The 15,086-nt window shown below is 40.8% G+C and overlaps 1 protein-coding gene and 1 long non-coding RNA gene across 5 annotated transcripts in view; one reads left to right on the top strand and one right to left on the bottom strand.

Moving 5' to 3' along the window:
* Positions 1-7,806, top strand: part of LOC140119168 (uncharacterized) — a 31,005-nt gene extending 23,199 nt beyond the window's left edge. Inside the window, exons 2-3 of the long non-coding RNA XR_011853337.1 lie at positions 4,120-4,186; positions 5,924-7,806. This is a non-coding gene — a long non-coding RNA (uncharacterized lncRNA). The remainder of the gene's footprint in view (positions 1-4,119; positions 4,187-5,923) is intronic.
* The window catches only part of LOC140119166 (interleukin-5 receptor subunit alpha-like), a 40,514-nt gene that overhangs the window by 2,732 nt on the left and 22,696 nt on the right, over positions 1-15,086 (bottom strand). For all 4 annotated transcript variants that reach the window (XM_072137915.1, XM_072137917.1, XM_072137916.1 and 1 more), the window contains 6 exons: positions 13,247-13,355; positions 12,986-13,164; positions 11,486-11,679; positions 9,325-9,469; positions 7,022-7,103; positions 6,731-6,827 (listed from right to left, as the gene is read on the bottom strand). In XM_072137915.1, coding sequence (XP_071994016.1) covers positions 6,731-6,827; positions 7,022-7,103; positions 9,325-9,469; positions 11,486-11,679; positions 12,986-13,164; positions 13,247-13,355 — 806 coding nt within the window. The remainder of the gene's footprint in view (positions 1-6,730; positions 6,828-7,021; positions 7,104-9,324; positions 9,470-11,485; positions 11,680-12,985; positions 13,165-13,246; positions 13,356-15,086) is intronic.

The raw sequence follows: 15,086 nt of genomic DNA, 5'->3' as shown, positions 1-15,086 counted from the left end.
TAACTGCATATCATGATACATGGCAGAATTTAAAAATCGGGCTGTGTCCTAAAGGAAAAAATGAGATGTGTCCTTAATGGGTTGAACTAACTGTTGTTTTTAGGAAAGAAGTGTAAGATAAGTGCCGATTAGAGATGAGCGAGCACTAAAATGCTCGGGAGGTGAGCAAGAAGCGCTGAAATGATTTCCTATGTGAACAAAAGGTTGACGGTATATTTAGTCGATAACACAGCATGGTGGCGACATAGTGACCAAGTTCCATAACGTATCTGGTGAAACACCCGAAAAATTAGCCTGACACAGCTCTTTTGATAGGGGGACGACATGTGGAGGCAGCCATGGAGACGACTTCCATGATTAGAAGCGACAGTATGGGGCATCCATATTGCGCTGCTATGATTGCAACTTCAGGTCTCCAGCATGGCGGCGACAGATGGGCCGAGTTCCACTATGTATCTGGTGAAACACCTGAAAATTCTGCCTGACACAGCTCGTATGATAAGGGGATGATGTGCTGCATATCCTCTCGTGCTCCAGCGTCTGGGGTATAGAGAGTTGAAAGTTGCACATGGAGACATTGGTGGACGCTGTGGAGGATCGTGGAGGCAAAAAGGACAGGAAACAGCAGGGGCAGCATGCATGGATGCCTCTGAGGCTGCCTAATCTTGGGATGGAGTTGGCGGTCCGCTGCCAGGCGAGCTTTCGCCTGTCCAAGCCCCTGTCTCTCGGCTCCTCCCCACCCATAATGGGCCTGGGGGCCAGAAGCGTTTACTTTGAAAAAATTATAATTTTCAAAGCAGGCCGGGTCGTTTGAATATTTCACCTAGGAATAACGGAATAGTATAGTGGTTCTATTTTTAATCGTTTTTTCGGAAATGGTTCCATGATTAAGAGCGACAGTATGGGGCATCCATATTGCGCTGCTATGATTGCAACTTCAGGTCTCCATTATGGCGGCGACAGATGGGCCGAGTTCCACTATGTATCTGGTGAAACACCTGAAAATTCTGCCTGACACAGCTCGTTTGATAAGGGAACGATGTATGGAGGCAGTGTAGTAGTAGTAGATTAAAGGTGCTGCAGTTAAAACTATGTTAGTTGGATCTTGGGATGGAGCTGGCGCTCCGCTGCCAGACGAGCTTTCGCCTATCCAAGCCCCTGTCTCTCGGCTACTCCCCAAACAGCACTTCTAAAAACCTTTTGTATAAGATCAAGTGTAGTAGTGTTCTTATAAGTTTGGGTTATGGCGGGTGAGGGGAATGTAAACAGATGCGCAAGAAGCGCTGAAATAATATCGGTAAATGATAAAAGTTTTCCAGTATATTTTGTGGATAACACAGCAGGGTGGCGACAAAGTTAACAAGTTTGATGTGGAAGCCATGAAAACAACCCAAAATTCTGCCTGACACAGCTCGTTTGATAAGGGGACCATGTATGGAGGCAGTGTAGTAGTAGTAGATTAAAGGTGCTGCAGTTAAAACTATGTTAGTTGGATCTTGGGATGGAGCTGGCGCTCCGCTGCCAGGCGAGCTTTCGCCTAGCCAAGCCCCTGTCTCTCGGCTACTCCCCAAACAGCACTTCTAAGAACCTTTTCCCCAAACAGATGCGCAAGAAGCGTTGAAATAATATCGGTAAATGATAAAAGTTTGCCAGTATATTTTGTGGATAACACAGCAGGGTGGCGACAAAGTTAACAAGTTTGATGTGGAAGCCATGAAAATAACCGAAAAATCTGCCTGACACAGCTCGTTTGATAGGGGGACGATGTATGGAGGCAGCTATATGGACGACTTTTGGAGGCAGCTATGGCGATGACATGTGGAGGTAGCAATGGAGACAACGTGTGGAGGCAGCTAAAAAGACGACGTGTGGAGGCTGCTATGGAGACAATTTAATTTGCCTGTGCCTGTATGTGGCAGTCCAAAAAAGTTTTCAAACCAGAGGAGCAGGTAGGTGGTCCCCCAGAAAAATTAAATAGATTGAGTGTCTGTATGTGGCAGTCCAAAAAAGTTTTCAAACCAGAGGAGCAGGTAGGTGGTCCTCCAGAAAAATTAAATAGATTGAGTGCCTGTATGTGGCACTCCCAAAAATTGCTTAAAACAGAGGACCGGGTATGTGGCCCTCCAGAAAAATTAAATACATAGAGTACTATAGCTAGATACAGTTGGCCCTGGCAAAAAATAGCCAGTTTCCTCTGCTTTAGTGTACAAAGAGGAGAAGAAGGAGGAAAATGAGGAGGAGGAGTGCATAAATTATTCAGGTTGAGCTTCCTTCACCTGGTGGAGAATGGAAATCCTGAGAAATCCAGGCTTTATTCATCTTGATAAGCGTCAGCCTGTCAGTGCTGTCAGTCGACAGGCGTGTACGCTTATCGGCGCGGGCAGGGGCTAGTCTATTCCTGGGTCACCTGATCAGACCAGTCAACCACTGCTATCGACGTGTAAGGGTACCACGTCATGCTGGGTGGAGTGCAGAGTCTCCTGGCTTGTGAATGGCTCTGTTTCTGGCCACCAAAAATCACAACGGCGGGAGATGCCATTTTCTCGAGCGGGCGAAATACTCGTCCGAGCAACGAGCAGTTTTGAGTACGCTAATGCTCGAACGAGCATCAAGCTCGGACGAGTGTGTTCGCTCATCTCTAGTGCAGATCTTATGTGTTTTCTGCGTGTTTTCTGTATGTATTTGACAGAACTTTTAAGGACAAAAGGACTTAGCAGGGTTAGTTTATTTACAGTCACATACAAAAAGACTAAGACAATAGTGAAAAGTGCCGTAGTCGAACAAGACTAACTCATAAATAGTATTGGGTATACCAGAGAAAATTCATTTAAGAGTGCCCTCGCAAATATGCAATTAAAAACCTAACCACCTGGATAGAGGGAAAGAAACTATTCTGTAAACATGATGTAAACAAATAACCTTTATTCAATTCCATAGATAAAATACCAATAAAAAAATCTCACAGGAGAGATACAAAGTAAAAGCGCACAGGAAATTAGTCCACAGGGAACAAATCATTTGGTAAGCAGAAAATTAGCAGCATAAATGTACAGTAGAGCGTATGTGTAAACATCGACTTGCATATGTAAACAAGCGTAAACAAAAATGGTCAGGTAACCAAGTACAACAGTATTACAGCAATTGGTAATCGTTCAAATGCAAGAGGATGACCCTGTGGAACATGTTACCTGGCGTTACTGGGGCCAGGTGGTTAGGTTTTTAGTTTATTTACAGAATATTGCCTGAGGCAAAACAATACCAACCATATCCAAGTGTTAATAAAAAGTAACTTTTATTCTAATATTTAAAATAAATAGCTTTTTAGTGTGAATAAACTATTAAAAACCCAAAGTTGTGTGGAGAGTTTTTATGGTTAATTCTTAATTGTTGTGATATTCACTATGTAGTTCAGTGTCGGATATAGGTGGTATTGTTTTGCCTCAGGCAATTTTCTGTATGTATGATACGTATATTTTCTACTTAGGATTTATTGCAACATGTCTGCTCCCATCCTATCTTGGCATTGCAAAATATTATTACTCCTTTCCTTTATATATTGGCACAGCATAGTACTACTACTTCTATTGGGTAGGGTGGTAGTTATAATAACCAAGGGGACACTGTGATTAGCTACTGTCACTTGGCTACTGTAGGGGATACTGTCATTTGAGCTACTGTTGCATATACCTTGACTAGGCTACTCTGGGGGACGACTTGACTTAGCTACTTTGGGGGCAACTGAATTGGCAACTATGAGGGCTTAGGTCACGGAGCTACTGCGGGCCACTGTGACATGGATGCATTAGGAGAAAATATGATTTGGCTACAGTCAGGGAAACTTTAACTTGGCTACTATAGGGAGAAACTCTGACTTGTCTAAAGTTGAGGCCCTGTGACTATTGGCTACTGTGGGGCCCCAGTAATTATAATGGTGATGTGGGACATAGTTTCTATGTTGGCTACCGTGTGGGGAACTGTGACTATATCAGTTGTAGTGGGTTGTGCACTGTTGTATAGTGGCTACTGTGGGGGCATAATAGTGATATCTAAGGAAGCAACAGAACAATATTAAATTTGCATTAAGAAGTTGCTAACATTTTTGTGTTGCTAAATCTGCAGAGACGAATCGTGGCTGAAAGAAGTTGACATGGCGGCCAGGGAGAAGCAAATTAAAGAGACACCACATGTAGGTGACCAGATTTACAGTAACAGCTGGTTTTACCCATTAGCTCACAAATCTGCAGGATTTCCCCTGTGGTGTGACTTTATGTTGGCTACATGGAGACAGTCTAAAACTATGTCAGATTTATCATCCTGCATCAGTATGTGATTCCAGAGCAGCTATATGAAGACAGCCTTATACTTAGTCAACACTGCGATAATTGGCACTGGCCAGCAGCTTTCTCTGATATATTCCCTGCCCCTTCCTATTTCCCCTGCCGGATCTTTGTGCCTCGGAGCCTTAGAGAAAGCTTGTCTGATGCCGTGTGCGATTATCCTGATTTCCCATTGTTACCCTGATTCTGTTCCTGACCTTGTTCCTGTACTGCCCGTCCTGATCTTCCGCAACATCCCTGACTCTGATCCAGTGCTACCTGTTTCGACCTCCTTCCTGTTCCCGACCACAAGTTTGCCTTACAGTTCTGTATTTCGCTTTGGCCACCACCGCGGACAAAGTTGCGCCTAAGGAACCACCTTGTGGTACTACGCCACAATAAGTACAACCTGCTTTGTGGCAGGATCTGGTGAAAACCGGGTACCACTTAGACTCCAGTCCCAGGTGTTGGCTTACGTCATTGTCCGCGGTGGTACAGAGGATTCACTACCACTGATCCTGACAACTCTATACCATTGGAGAGGCCACAATCCATATATACCCCAAGGCGCATGATAGTCTTAAACTTATACTACTACTGCACTACATAGCAAACAAAAGATGCAAAACTAACATGTGGAGGGAACAGTGGGGTCCTTAAATTTCCAGTGGCACACCTGAATGTGGCTATATTGTTAAAACTAGCTTATACAGTAGAAGAGACAAATTATGCATGTATTTACTAAACCTAAATTTAATGTGAGGCAAACTCAGCATTCATGCTTCAAACATTTCTTTGAATATATAGCAATAAATATAAAGATTTTAATCTCTTTAGGAATGGCCCAATTTTAATTTTTGCATTTATATTTCTTACTTTTTCAGGTTTAAAAAAGTAGTGTTACTAAGCCCATCATGTGTGTTAATGTTTCATGAGTTGTCCTTTAATAGTATGGGCATTTGTATATGGAGCTCCTCGGTTACTTTACCTTTCATTGTCCATCACTGAAAGTTTGCTTTGGTTTTACCTGTTCATGGCATTTGAGATGTAAAAGGACAGTTGTTGAAGCTGTCTTCAATGAAAATATTCACCATGTTGTTACAAGACCTGTTGCATCTGGCAAGTTGAGATTTTTTTGTTACAATTGAGGCTCAAAGAGGGAGATTTATCAGAAGCGTCTGAGAGCAAAACTATTATAGTTGCTTATGGCAACCAATCAGAGCTCACCTTTCATTTTCCCACTGTAGTTTATAAAACTAAAGTTCAACTTGATTGGTTGCCATGAGCAACTAGAACAGTTTTGCTCTCACACACATTTAATGAATCTCCCCCAAATGTTCTCAACTGCAACAAAACAACAAGACATTGTGGTGTTAAATCCCTCCCACTGACTCCAAGTTTTAGCAGTGTGAAACCATCCCTCGGTTTTATAGAGCTTTCAATGCCCATTGCAACATCTACCACACATGGAAGGGTAAATGTACCTACCATAAGGGAAAAAGTTGGTCCAAAAAAGTTGTATTGCTATATTTAGCATCCAACTGAGTGTGTCTTTTAAGTTTAATGTATATTGCAGGCTATTATTACTTTGTAATATTTCATTACAGTGAAAGACGTATAGGTACGTGTCAAATCCCATAACATAACCATGACCATAACCATGTAATTGCACAAGACCATGGCAATCAGATGGGAAGCCACGTAGTAGTGGGATGAAGCCAGTTTGTCTCAACCAACGGACTTCAAGGAGACCCAGGAAGAAGCCTGTTACCAATCTGCATGTTATTTTATTGGTGTTCACCAGAATGCTTCCGCACTCAGACTTGGGCATTTCTGCGGGGCTAAACATAATTCTTTTTGTGGCCCCAGAAATACCAAAACTTTAACTGTGTATAATTTTAATTCAGTGAATCAAATACAGAATCTAGCCGCTTGAGCACAATGTCATATACAATGAATAGTAATACTTTTTAAAATGTAATTTATACCTCTTCATGTCTAAGGTGTTATTTGAGTGGGTTAAAAAAAATCAACAGGTGGCCTGTAAAAAAACTAAACGTGCACTTACCTTCTCCTTTGTTTTCGTTCTCCCTTGCCACCATCAGCCAGTGTTACGCGCTTATTTATTTACTGGGACAGGCACACTTTGCTCCAATACTTTCCGCCCCTCTGGCACAGCCACCTATCCCCTGTCCATGCGCCCAATACACATTGAAATGAATGCTGTACGGTGCTGGGACAGAGGACAGGTGGGCGTGCCAGGCAGGTGGAGGTTTTTGGACAAGTTTATTTGTTTCTACAGCCCCCCATCCCCAGGCCACCTGTAGATTTTTTTACACACTTGGACAACCCTTCGAATGAACAATTGAATGAATGTAATAATTCTATCTTTTTGGATTTAAATGAATATTTACCTGTGCTCCTATATCATTTGATCCATTCATGTGCAAAAAAAGCTTTATATTTCGAGATGGATATGGGATTTGTGTAACTAGCAGTTTTTTCATATATCTGAAAACAATGATAACTTGCATTAAGATATGAACAATACAGTATGGTGACCTGATTATTCTATTTTGATATAAGTGAAAACAATAATGGGCATAGTAATAGCAAAATCCAAAGCTTGTACTATCAATTCATTACAGCGATGTCAAGAGCAGCACTAGTAAAGCTTTTGAGATTTGATAGATAAATGAGTTTACCTTTTACAAAAGTAGAAAGCTAGAGTGGCAAAAAAAGCCGGAACAATGACAATTAAAATCCATTCTGGAAACACATTTTTGTCTAGGAAACAATAAAGAAGTATTAAATTTCATGTATAATTTCCTAAAGAATGACTAGTGAATCAGATCAAGATTTGAAGTCAAATTCAAATGATTGGTCCTTGATACCCAATGGGGCAGATTTACTTACCCGGCCCATTCGCGATCCAGCGGTGCGTTCTCTGAACAGGATTCGGGTCCGGACGGGATTTATGAAGGTAGTTCCTCCACCGTCCACCAGGTGGCCCTGCTGCGCTGAAAAGCATCGGAACGCGCCGGAATACACCGAGCTGGACCAGGTGAAGGTAAGCGCTTCCCAAGCGACACATTTTCGGTTATTAAATGAGGCGGTTTTTCCAAATCCGTCGGGTTTTTGTTCGGCCACGCCCCCCGACTTCCGTCGCGTGCATGCGCGTGCGCCAAAATCCCGGGGCAAATCAGGTACAATCGGCGCAAATCGGAAATATTCGGGTAACACGTCGGGAAAACGCGAATCGGGCCCTTAGTAAATGACCCCCAATGTATATAGGTTACAGTACTAGGCACTATGGGGGAGCTTTATCAGCACACCCTCACAGTTTTTAGCACAAAACTGTCCTTATGACCTCCATCTTCATTAAGAAGTCAACAAGAAAAAAACTAGAAGATGGAAAAGTAAAGAGAACTTGTCAAAATTAACCTGCACCAAATAAATACTTAATTAGAAACTATGATTTAAAAGCATTGCCCTTATCATTAAATGGCTACCTTCTATTGCTGCAAAGTTAAAAAACTCAGTTTGTTAACTTATATGCAAATCACCAGACTTGAGTCATTCACTCTAAGTGAGTCATGCATATTAAAATTTACTTACATTGCCCCGCCTCCTTAGCACAGGTGAAAGTGCTTTGATATTCTGCTGTATGGAACATCATTGGGCACTTAAAGTCATGTATCAAGGATGACATTGTCTTACCCATGTATGTAGCTGATCACATGAAATCCAGTATTAAGGATGGGGAGAAGTAGAATTACATGGAGGATGGGGAGGAGTAAAAGTCCATGCAGGCATGCTGGGATTCCATGTGATCAGATACATACATGGGGTAAACATCAAAATGTAACAGGACCTTAGACTTTAAGTACCCTATGATGTTACAGAGCTATCTCTCAATGTTCCACACAGCATAATATCATAGCACTTAGACCTGTCAATCAGGAACAAGGAGGCAGGACAATGCAAGTAAAATTTACTATGCAAGACACACTAAGTGTAATTGGACTCACATCAGTTGATTTACATTTAAGTTTACAAAACATTTTTGAAACATTACAGCCATGGAAAGGAACCTTTTAGGAATGATTCCACTTAGGAACCCCAGGGCCGCCTGTGTTTACAATTCATTAGGCTGGGCCTTTTAGATAGATGCCTACTTAAGTAGTGCAGTGCATTATATAGGGGATCAAACTATCTCATGGGACTTTGACTAGGACAAATAAATACATTTTAAAAAGTTGCCCCTTTAGAAATAGAATAAACAGTTTTTAATGATTCATCATACAAAGAATTAAACAAATTGTGATAAAAATAACTTTATGAACCCCAACTGCATACAAATAAATCTACAGATCTTTTCTCAAAAAATAATCCCTCACACAGCCACATTGACAAAAAAAATTTAAAGTTATGGCGCTGGGGAAGGTGGTGATGCAAAAAGCTTTTTTTTTCCCCAAAAAGTATTTCACTATGCAAAGGAAGATCATTTAAAAAAAACCTATAATTTCAGTAAAGAATTATTCAGGTTTGACTTTGAAGGCAGAAAATGTCATATTTGCAGATATACTTCACATAAAGGGTTAATTAAAGTTCACCAGTAGGATACAGGAATGCCAAATAATTTTATTAAAAATTACATTTTATCCTGAAAAAATAAGACCACATACCACTTTAGTGACAAAAAAAATAAAACAAAAGTTATGGCTTTTAGAAGACATTGACGACAAAGCGAAAAATTCCCTGGCTATCACTATGGAAAACAAAACAAAAGGGTTTAAGAATGTTTCCTTTTTTAACTTGAAGGATGCATGTGGACTACTGACACGTGGCAGGAGCACCTGTTCTCTTCCTTCCTCCCTTTGCCTGATCTCACATATTGGAATGGGGAAGTGCTCCTGCACAGTGTGACAGCCTGTGAAGCTACAGCATAGAGGGTTCTTGGAAATCAAAATACTTTTAAGAGAGTAAAGTTTTCTATAAAATATACCTTTATTTATAAATACTGGTGTACTCCATTCTCCCCACATTTTGGTAGATTGATGCGTGTGCCTTGCCCTTATTTGTATATAATATTGTTTGTCCTTGGTCAGGTCTGTAAATATTTGTTCGTTTTTTAGAGTGTTATTTATTCGCTGTAATATGGAAAAAAAATAAAAAATATTTTAGTAAAGGCCATCTTTTTCTCATTAACATTCAGGATTTTTTTTACAGATAAAATTCTGTAAAATGATTTGCCTTTTTATATGATTGTGAGCCTATTTTCTGAGAAATGTATTTTCTGTCATCAGTATATTGTAATAGTAGATGTTTGGTATTTGCTATTGAGTGGTTTTGCTGAGAAAACAATTATAAAATTATGATAATGAGGTTCTGTCGCTCCTTTGGCTGGCTCGGAGCTGCTCCTCATACGCTAATAATGCACTGTTTCAGAGAACACTGTAATCACTGTGTAGTACCCGACAGGCAAAAGTAATCAATCGCTGCACCATCCCCCAGAGGCTGTATATGAGTCATCCAGCTCAGGTTGATTAGTCCTGTCTGGAGAGTTCAGGAAGCTCAGTGTAATGTGTTTTTTAACAGCAGCCAGTATACTTCCCAGCTTTCCCAAGGTCCTGAATTTTATAATTGTTTTCTGAGCAAAACCATTCAGATCAGGGATTAAACAAGATATATTTCTGCATTAGTGTGGCCACAGCAATCTTAAAGTATGTTTGGTTCACAATACATAAAAAACAAACACTAGATTTCATTAGATTTAAGACTTACATACATAAACACAGCAATGAAGTAATTCAGAATTATACAAAGGATCTGTCAGGTTCGCTAGGGAGAATGCTGGGACTTCTGGTTCTTCTGCTGGTGCCAGCAGCGTTCTCCGACCCCCGGCGCATATCCGCGCAAACTCCACCTCTCGTCCTGGGAAGCGGCTGTCTAGGAGTTGTGTTCGGAACTGCTGGGACTTTTGGTACCTCTGCATGGTGCCTGGTTGTTCTGCACCTTGAGGGGTTAATTCCCAGAAGCTGTCCAGCTCCTATCAGGTTCTGGAGGTGGAGTTCTGGCTGCATAAATTGCAGCTTCACTAGTCACCTGTGCCAGTGTTTGAAATCCCTTCATCACTCGCTCGCTGCATTAGGTTGTATTGCTCTGTATCTGTGTTGTTATGACCTCGGCTAGTTTTTGACATTGACTCTTTGCTTACTGATTTTGCTCTTGACGTACCCTCTCGTTGTGACTCCGGCTAGTTTACCATTCTTTTGTGTTTTATGTTTGTCAGTCTGTTTGTGTTTCCCTTCCCACACTTATCCAGTGTATTTCGAGTCTTCAACTAGTCGCCCCACAGTTTAGCGTGGGGGGGCTATAGGAAGGGACAGAGGTTGGGACAAGCTCAGGGCACACTATCCCCTGTCTTCTGTGTTACCCAACCCTAACAGGATCCCATGTTTAAGTCACACAATAGGTAAATATTCAACAGCATTTATAAAAATATAAAAGAATACAAAATGTCCCCATTTAAATCTTTATTATTATTATTATTATTATTATTATTATTATTATTAATAAAGTGGACCTGTCACCTATAAAAATGGCACTAAGAGCTGCTTACTGAAGTAGTGCTAAAACAGAAGCAGCAGTGGTACACTGCTAGCATCATTGGGAACCTCCGATTACTCTAACAGACCGCTTCCGGACCACTTCCAGCATAGAAGTATTTATGAGGGGGCGGTGACTGCCACATGACCTGCAGCATTGTCTACTAGCGTTAATAGTGGTTTTAGCACTAGTAGTTTCTTACTTTAGAAGCAGCTCCTAGTGCAGTTTTTATAGGCGACAGGTCCTATAAAAAGAACATTTACAGGGATCTTTGCTACGTAATTAACACATAAAAATTAACACATCATTTATCTATTTCTAAAAAGCAAATGCAGCAAAAACTTTATTAGTGCATTCTTCATGCATTATAGTACCGCTAAGTTGCTAAAAGTATGTGGTTATAGCTTTAACATATGTTATTAAAGTGAAAACGGTTTTTAGTGTGCAAAAGCAGCAAACCATAAAAGACTACATAAATTATATAAAGTTACAGTGAAAAAATGTATATAATAATTTAAATATATGAACACAAAGTAATGTGTTCTGTATGTACTCACCCTGAATATATGCTTTGATTTGTTCTCTACAACATGGATTTCATATTTAAAAGTCCTCTCCTTTCCATAGTCATATGTAGATGTCATTTCATCTTCTGAGCGAGTGATTGCTATACTCAATGGTGGATACCATTGTATTATTATATCTCCGTTTTTGGATAACACTTGAATATTTCTTGGAGGGGTAAGTATTTCTACAATTAACATTTTTTACATTACAATAAATACCAGAATAAATTTGCAATGTCCCATATGTAGAATACATGATATGGTTTATGCTGTTTAGTGTCCATCCATTTATAGTGATATAATTGGAAGAAGATGATTTCAAATGAATATGCCATAAATGTCCCAAATATGCAGGCCCTACCTCATACCTATTTCAAGAATGGCAATGGGGATACCTTCCTTCTCCCTGTGTTCTCCATTCATTTCTTTAGGAGTTCCAGAAATAGCAGATTTAGTTTCAAAAGATTTTATTTGGACTCCCATAAAAGTTAAATGCATGTAAACACTGTGACATCATCATTCCTGGAGTCCAAATGACTTTTAACACTGGTACCACTAGGTTGGCACACTTTTTGCCTAAACTTGAAATTACACTATTTTTAAAAATTCACATTTAGGCCTTTTTCACGCCTTGTTCATCCATCCTGCTTCCTGCTGGAAGGACCAGTATGTGGTCAGTGGACGCGATTAGAGGCTATAGGAAATGGACTATTTGGCATCCATCCACTGCCTTCGCCTTATGTACAGGGTGGATGTTTCCCCAGTTATGTAGCAGTACAGGGAGCAGGATTAAAATATAGGTAGATTGAGCATCAGCCTGGGGCCCCAGCTTTCTAGGGCGTCCATGGCTATCAAAACCACCCACCAAATTTTATGCAGAGAAGGACCTGTACCCATTAAATCTTTGTACATCTGTCCATGCTCTTAATACACATGTACACAAGAGTTTTGAAGATCATCCAAAGGTCCAGAAACTGCAGATGGAAAGCAGGCAGAAGGGATGCATCCTCCATTCCCCAAGAAGATTGATTCTAGAACCTTATGTAAGAAGTGAATTCCAGGCATGTAGCGGCTATAATATCCATATAGCCCAGTGCCCATGGCAGTCTTAATCCATCCCTTCGAGGGAGTCTCCGTGAACATTGTCAGCGGCAAATTACTGCCTACTGCAGATGTTCACTCCTCCAAATTTTCAAATTTCAGGGGGAGGAGCCAAAACAGATTATGTAACACTGAATGAGCATGTAGTGGGATAAGATGCTGCCCTATATTGTTAGAATATGTCTGAAATCTTCCTGAGTTATTCTTACTACGGAAGGAGACAAAGAAGTCTGAATGTAGTCTTACTAACTAGACACATTGAGAAAGTGTTGAGTGTGTATTTCTCAGGATATTTATTTAATAAACATTTATAAAATAAGATGGAAATGGAAAGAGATGGGAAAAAGCTGTGTCAATGTCAACATCACAAACTCTACAGAAACATCTCACCTACAGCTTCTGGCTGGAATGTTTTTGAAAAATTGTTTGAATCACTAAAGAATCCAATCGTTATCTTATCCGGATAGCCGCCATCTGAATATTCCCAAAAAACATCTTCCATATAACAGCCCACATTCTTTTTGTGTCTCTTTAAATAGTGTGTACAAAACACCCATTTTAAGTTTAACCTGTCCAAAGAACAAAGTGAGTGCTTTTTGCAGTTTTCCGGCATCTCAGAAAAAAACATCACCCAGTTTTATAATGCCTTACCTCAACGCAAAGGAGTAGTTGGTGTCTTGAGGGGCATTTGTTCTAAAGTCCCAGGAACAATTTAAGCTGGTAATACGGAATAATATGCACGACACATTGGTAATGTAAACTGAAATGAGAAATACACAGCTGTATGTTACACAAACGCTGAAAGAGAAATTGCACACAACTCCAGTCATCCACTTATAGACCTCTATGAATATGAAACTTAGAAAAATGTGATGTTGGTTACTAAATTGCTTATTAGATTTTCCAGATATGTTCGGCAAATAGTTCTGTTTTATTTGCTGATAGTATATGTAATTCTTTTCTTTTTTAGTCCATACAGTGCCATGTAGCCAGTCCTCTAGTAACAGAACTTACTGATCCACTTTACATCAGCCTCATGGCCATAAGAATCAATGATCTGGAGCCAACTATGAAGAGTTTTGTAGAGTACTCTCTGTAATTATGAGGTAGGAATAAGTTGCAAGTGATGGTGTTTTCTTTAGAGTTTTTTCTTCCACTGTACTCTTGCCTGTCTTGTCTATAATTTAAAAGATTTGGCTGCTATGTGGATAACCCCAACAGTATAAGCAATTATTAGTCTATAATCAATCCCAATGGGCAGAGTAAAAATTGCAAGATATAGTACTATTAAAAAATAATGGCATAGATGGAGTGAAACACTTTAAAACATTTTTAAAGAGTTTGTTTCACATTAAAATTTGCTTAAGTAAGTAAGTAAATACCGTATATACTCAAGTATAAGGCAAGTTTTTCAGCACAAAAATGTGCACTGTGGAATTAGGATCGTATCAGGTAAGCTGAAATTACTTTTTTAATCTCATCACCAAAAACTTCCGTATATAAATGAGTATAAGCCGACCCAAGTATAAGCCGAGACCCCTAAATTTACCACCAAAACTGGGAAAACCTATTGACTCGAGTATAAGCCGAGGGTGGGAAATGCATTGGTCACAGCCCCCCCAGTATATAGCCAGCAAGCCTCCAATAGTATATAGCAGTGATGGCAAACCTTTTAGACACTGAGTGCCCAAACTACAACCAAAACCCACATATTTTTCGCAAAGTGCCAATGCGCCAATTTATGCAGTAAGTTATTACTCCCTGCTCTATCACATGTTTAAATTGTATAGGCACCTGAGGACACCAATACAGTAGAAAGAAGGAGAAGAAGTTTGGATTATCATTGTAGCTTCCTTCTAGGGTCCTGGGCTGCCTGGGACTGCAAGAGGCCTTGAGTCTGGTCTGGCGAACTCTGCACTGGGGTGATGGCAAGGGTGCCCATAGAGAGGGCTCCGAGTGCCACCTCTGGCACCCGTGCCATAGGTTCGCCACCACTGGTATATAGCCATCCAGCTTCATAGTATGTGCCAGCCGGGAGATAACATGGCCGCGACCCTGGCTGCTGTACAAAATACCGAAGAAAAAAGAGGAGCGCTGGGGAAGACGGAAGAGGAGCGCATCAGGGAAATCGTGAGCTGCGCTGAGCATTGGGCTGCTGGAGGGTGAGTATATAAGTTTTTTTTTTTTAAGTTCTGGGTGGGCTGGCTGTATACGACAGGGTGTTGGCTGGGCAGGCTGTATACTACAGAGGGCAGGCTGGGCTGGCTGTATATTTCAGGGGCAGGCTGGCTGTATACTACAGGGGGCAGGCTGTGCTGGGTGTATACTACAGGGGGCAGGCTGGTCTGGTTGTATATTTCAGGGGCAGGCTGGCTGTATACTACAGGGGGAAGGCTGTGCTGGGTGTATACTACAGGGGCAGTCTGGGCTGGCTGTTTACTACAGGGGGCACGCTGGGCTGGCTGTATACTACACGGGGCAGGTTGGGCTG

This window comes from Engystomops pustulosus, chromosome 2, assembly GCF_040894005.1.
Source record: "Engystomops pustulosus chromosome 2, aEngPut4.maternal, whole genome shotgun sequence".
NCBI classification, from domain to species: domain Eukaryota; kingdom Metazoa; phylum Chordata; class Amphibia; order Anura; family Leptodactylidae; genus Engystomops; species Engystomops pustulosus.
This window is presented reverse-complemented; position numbering and strand designations above follow the sequence as displayed.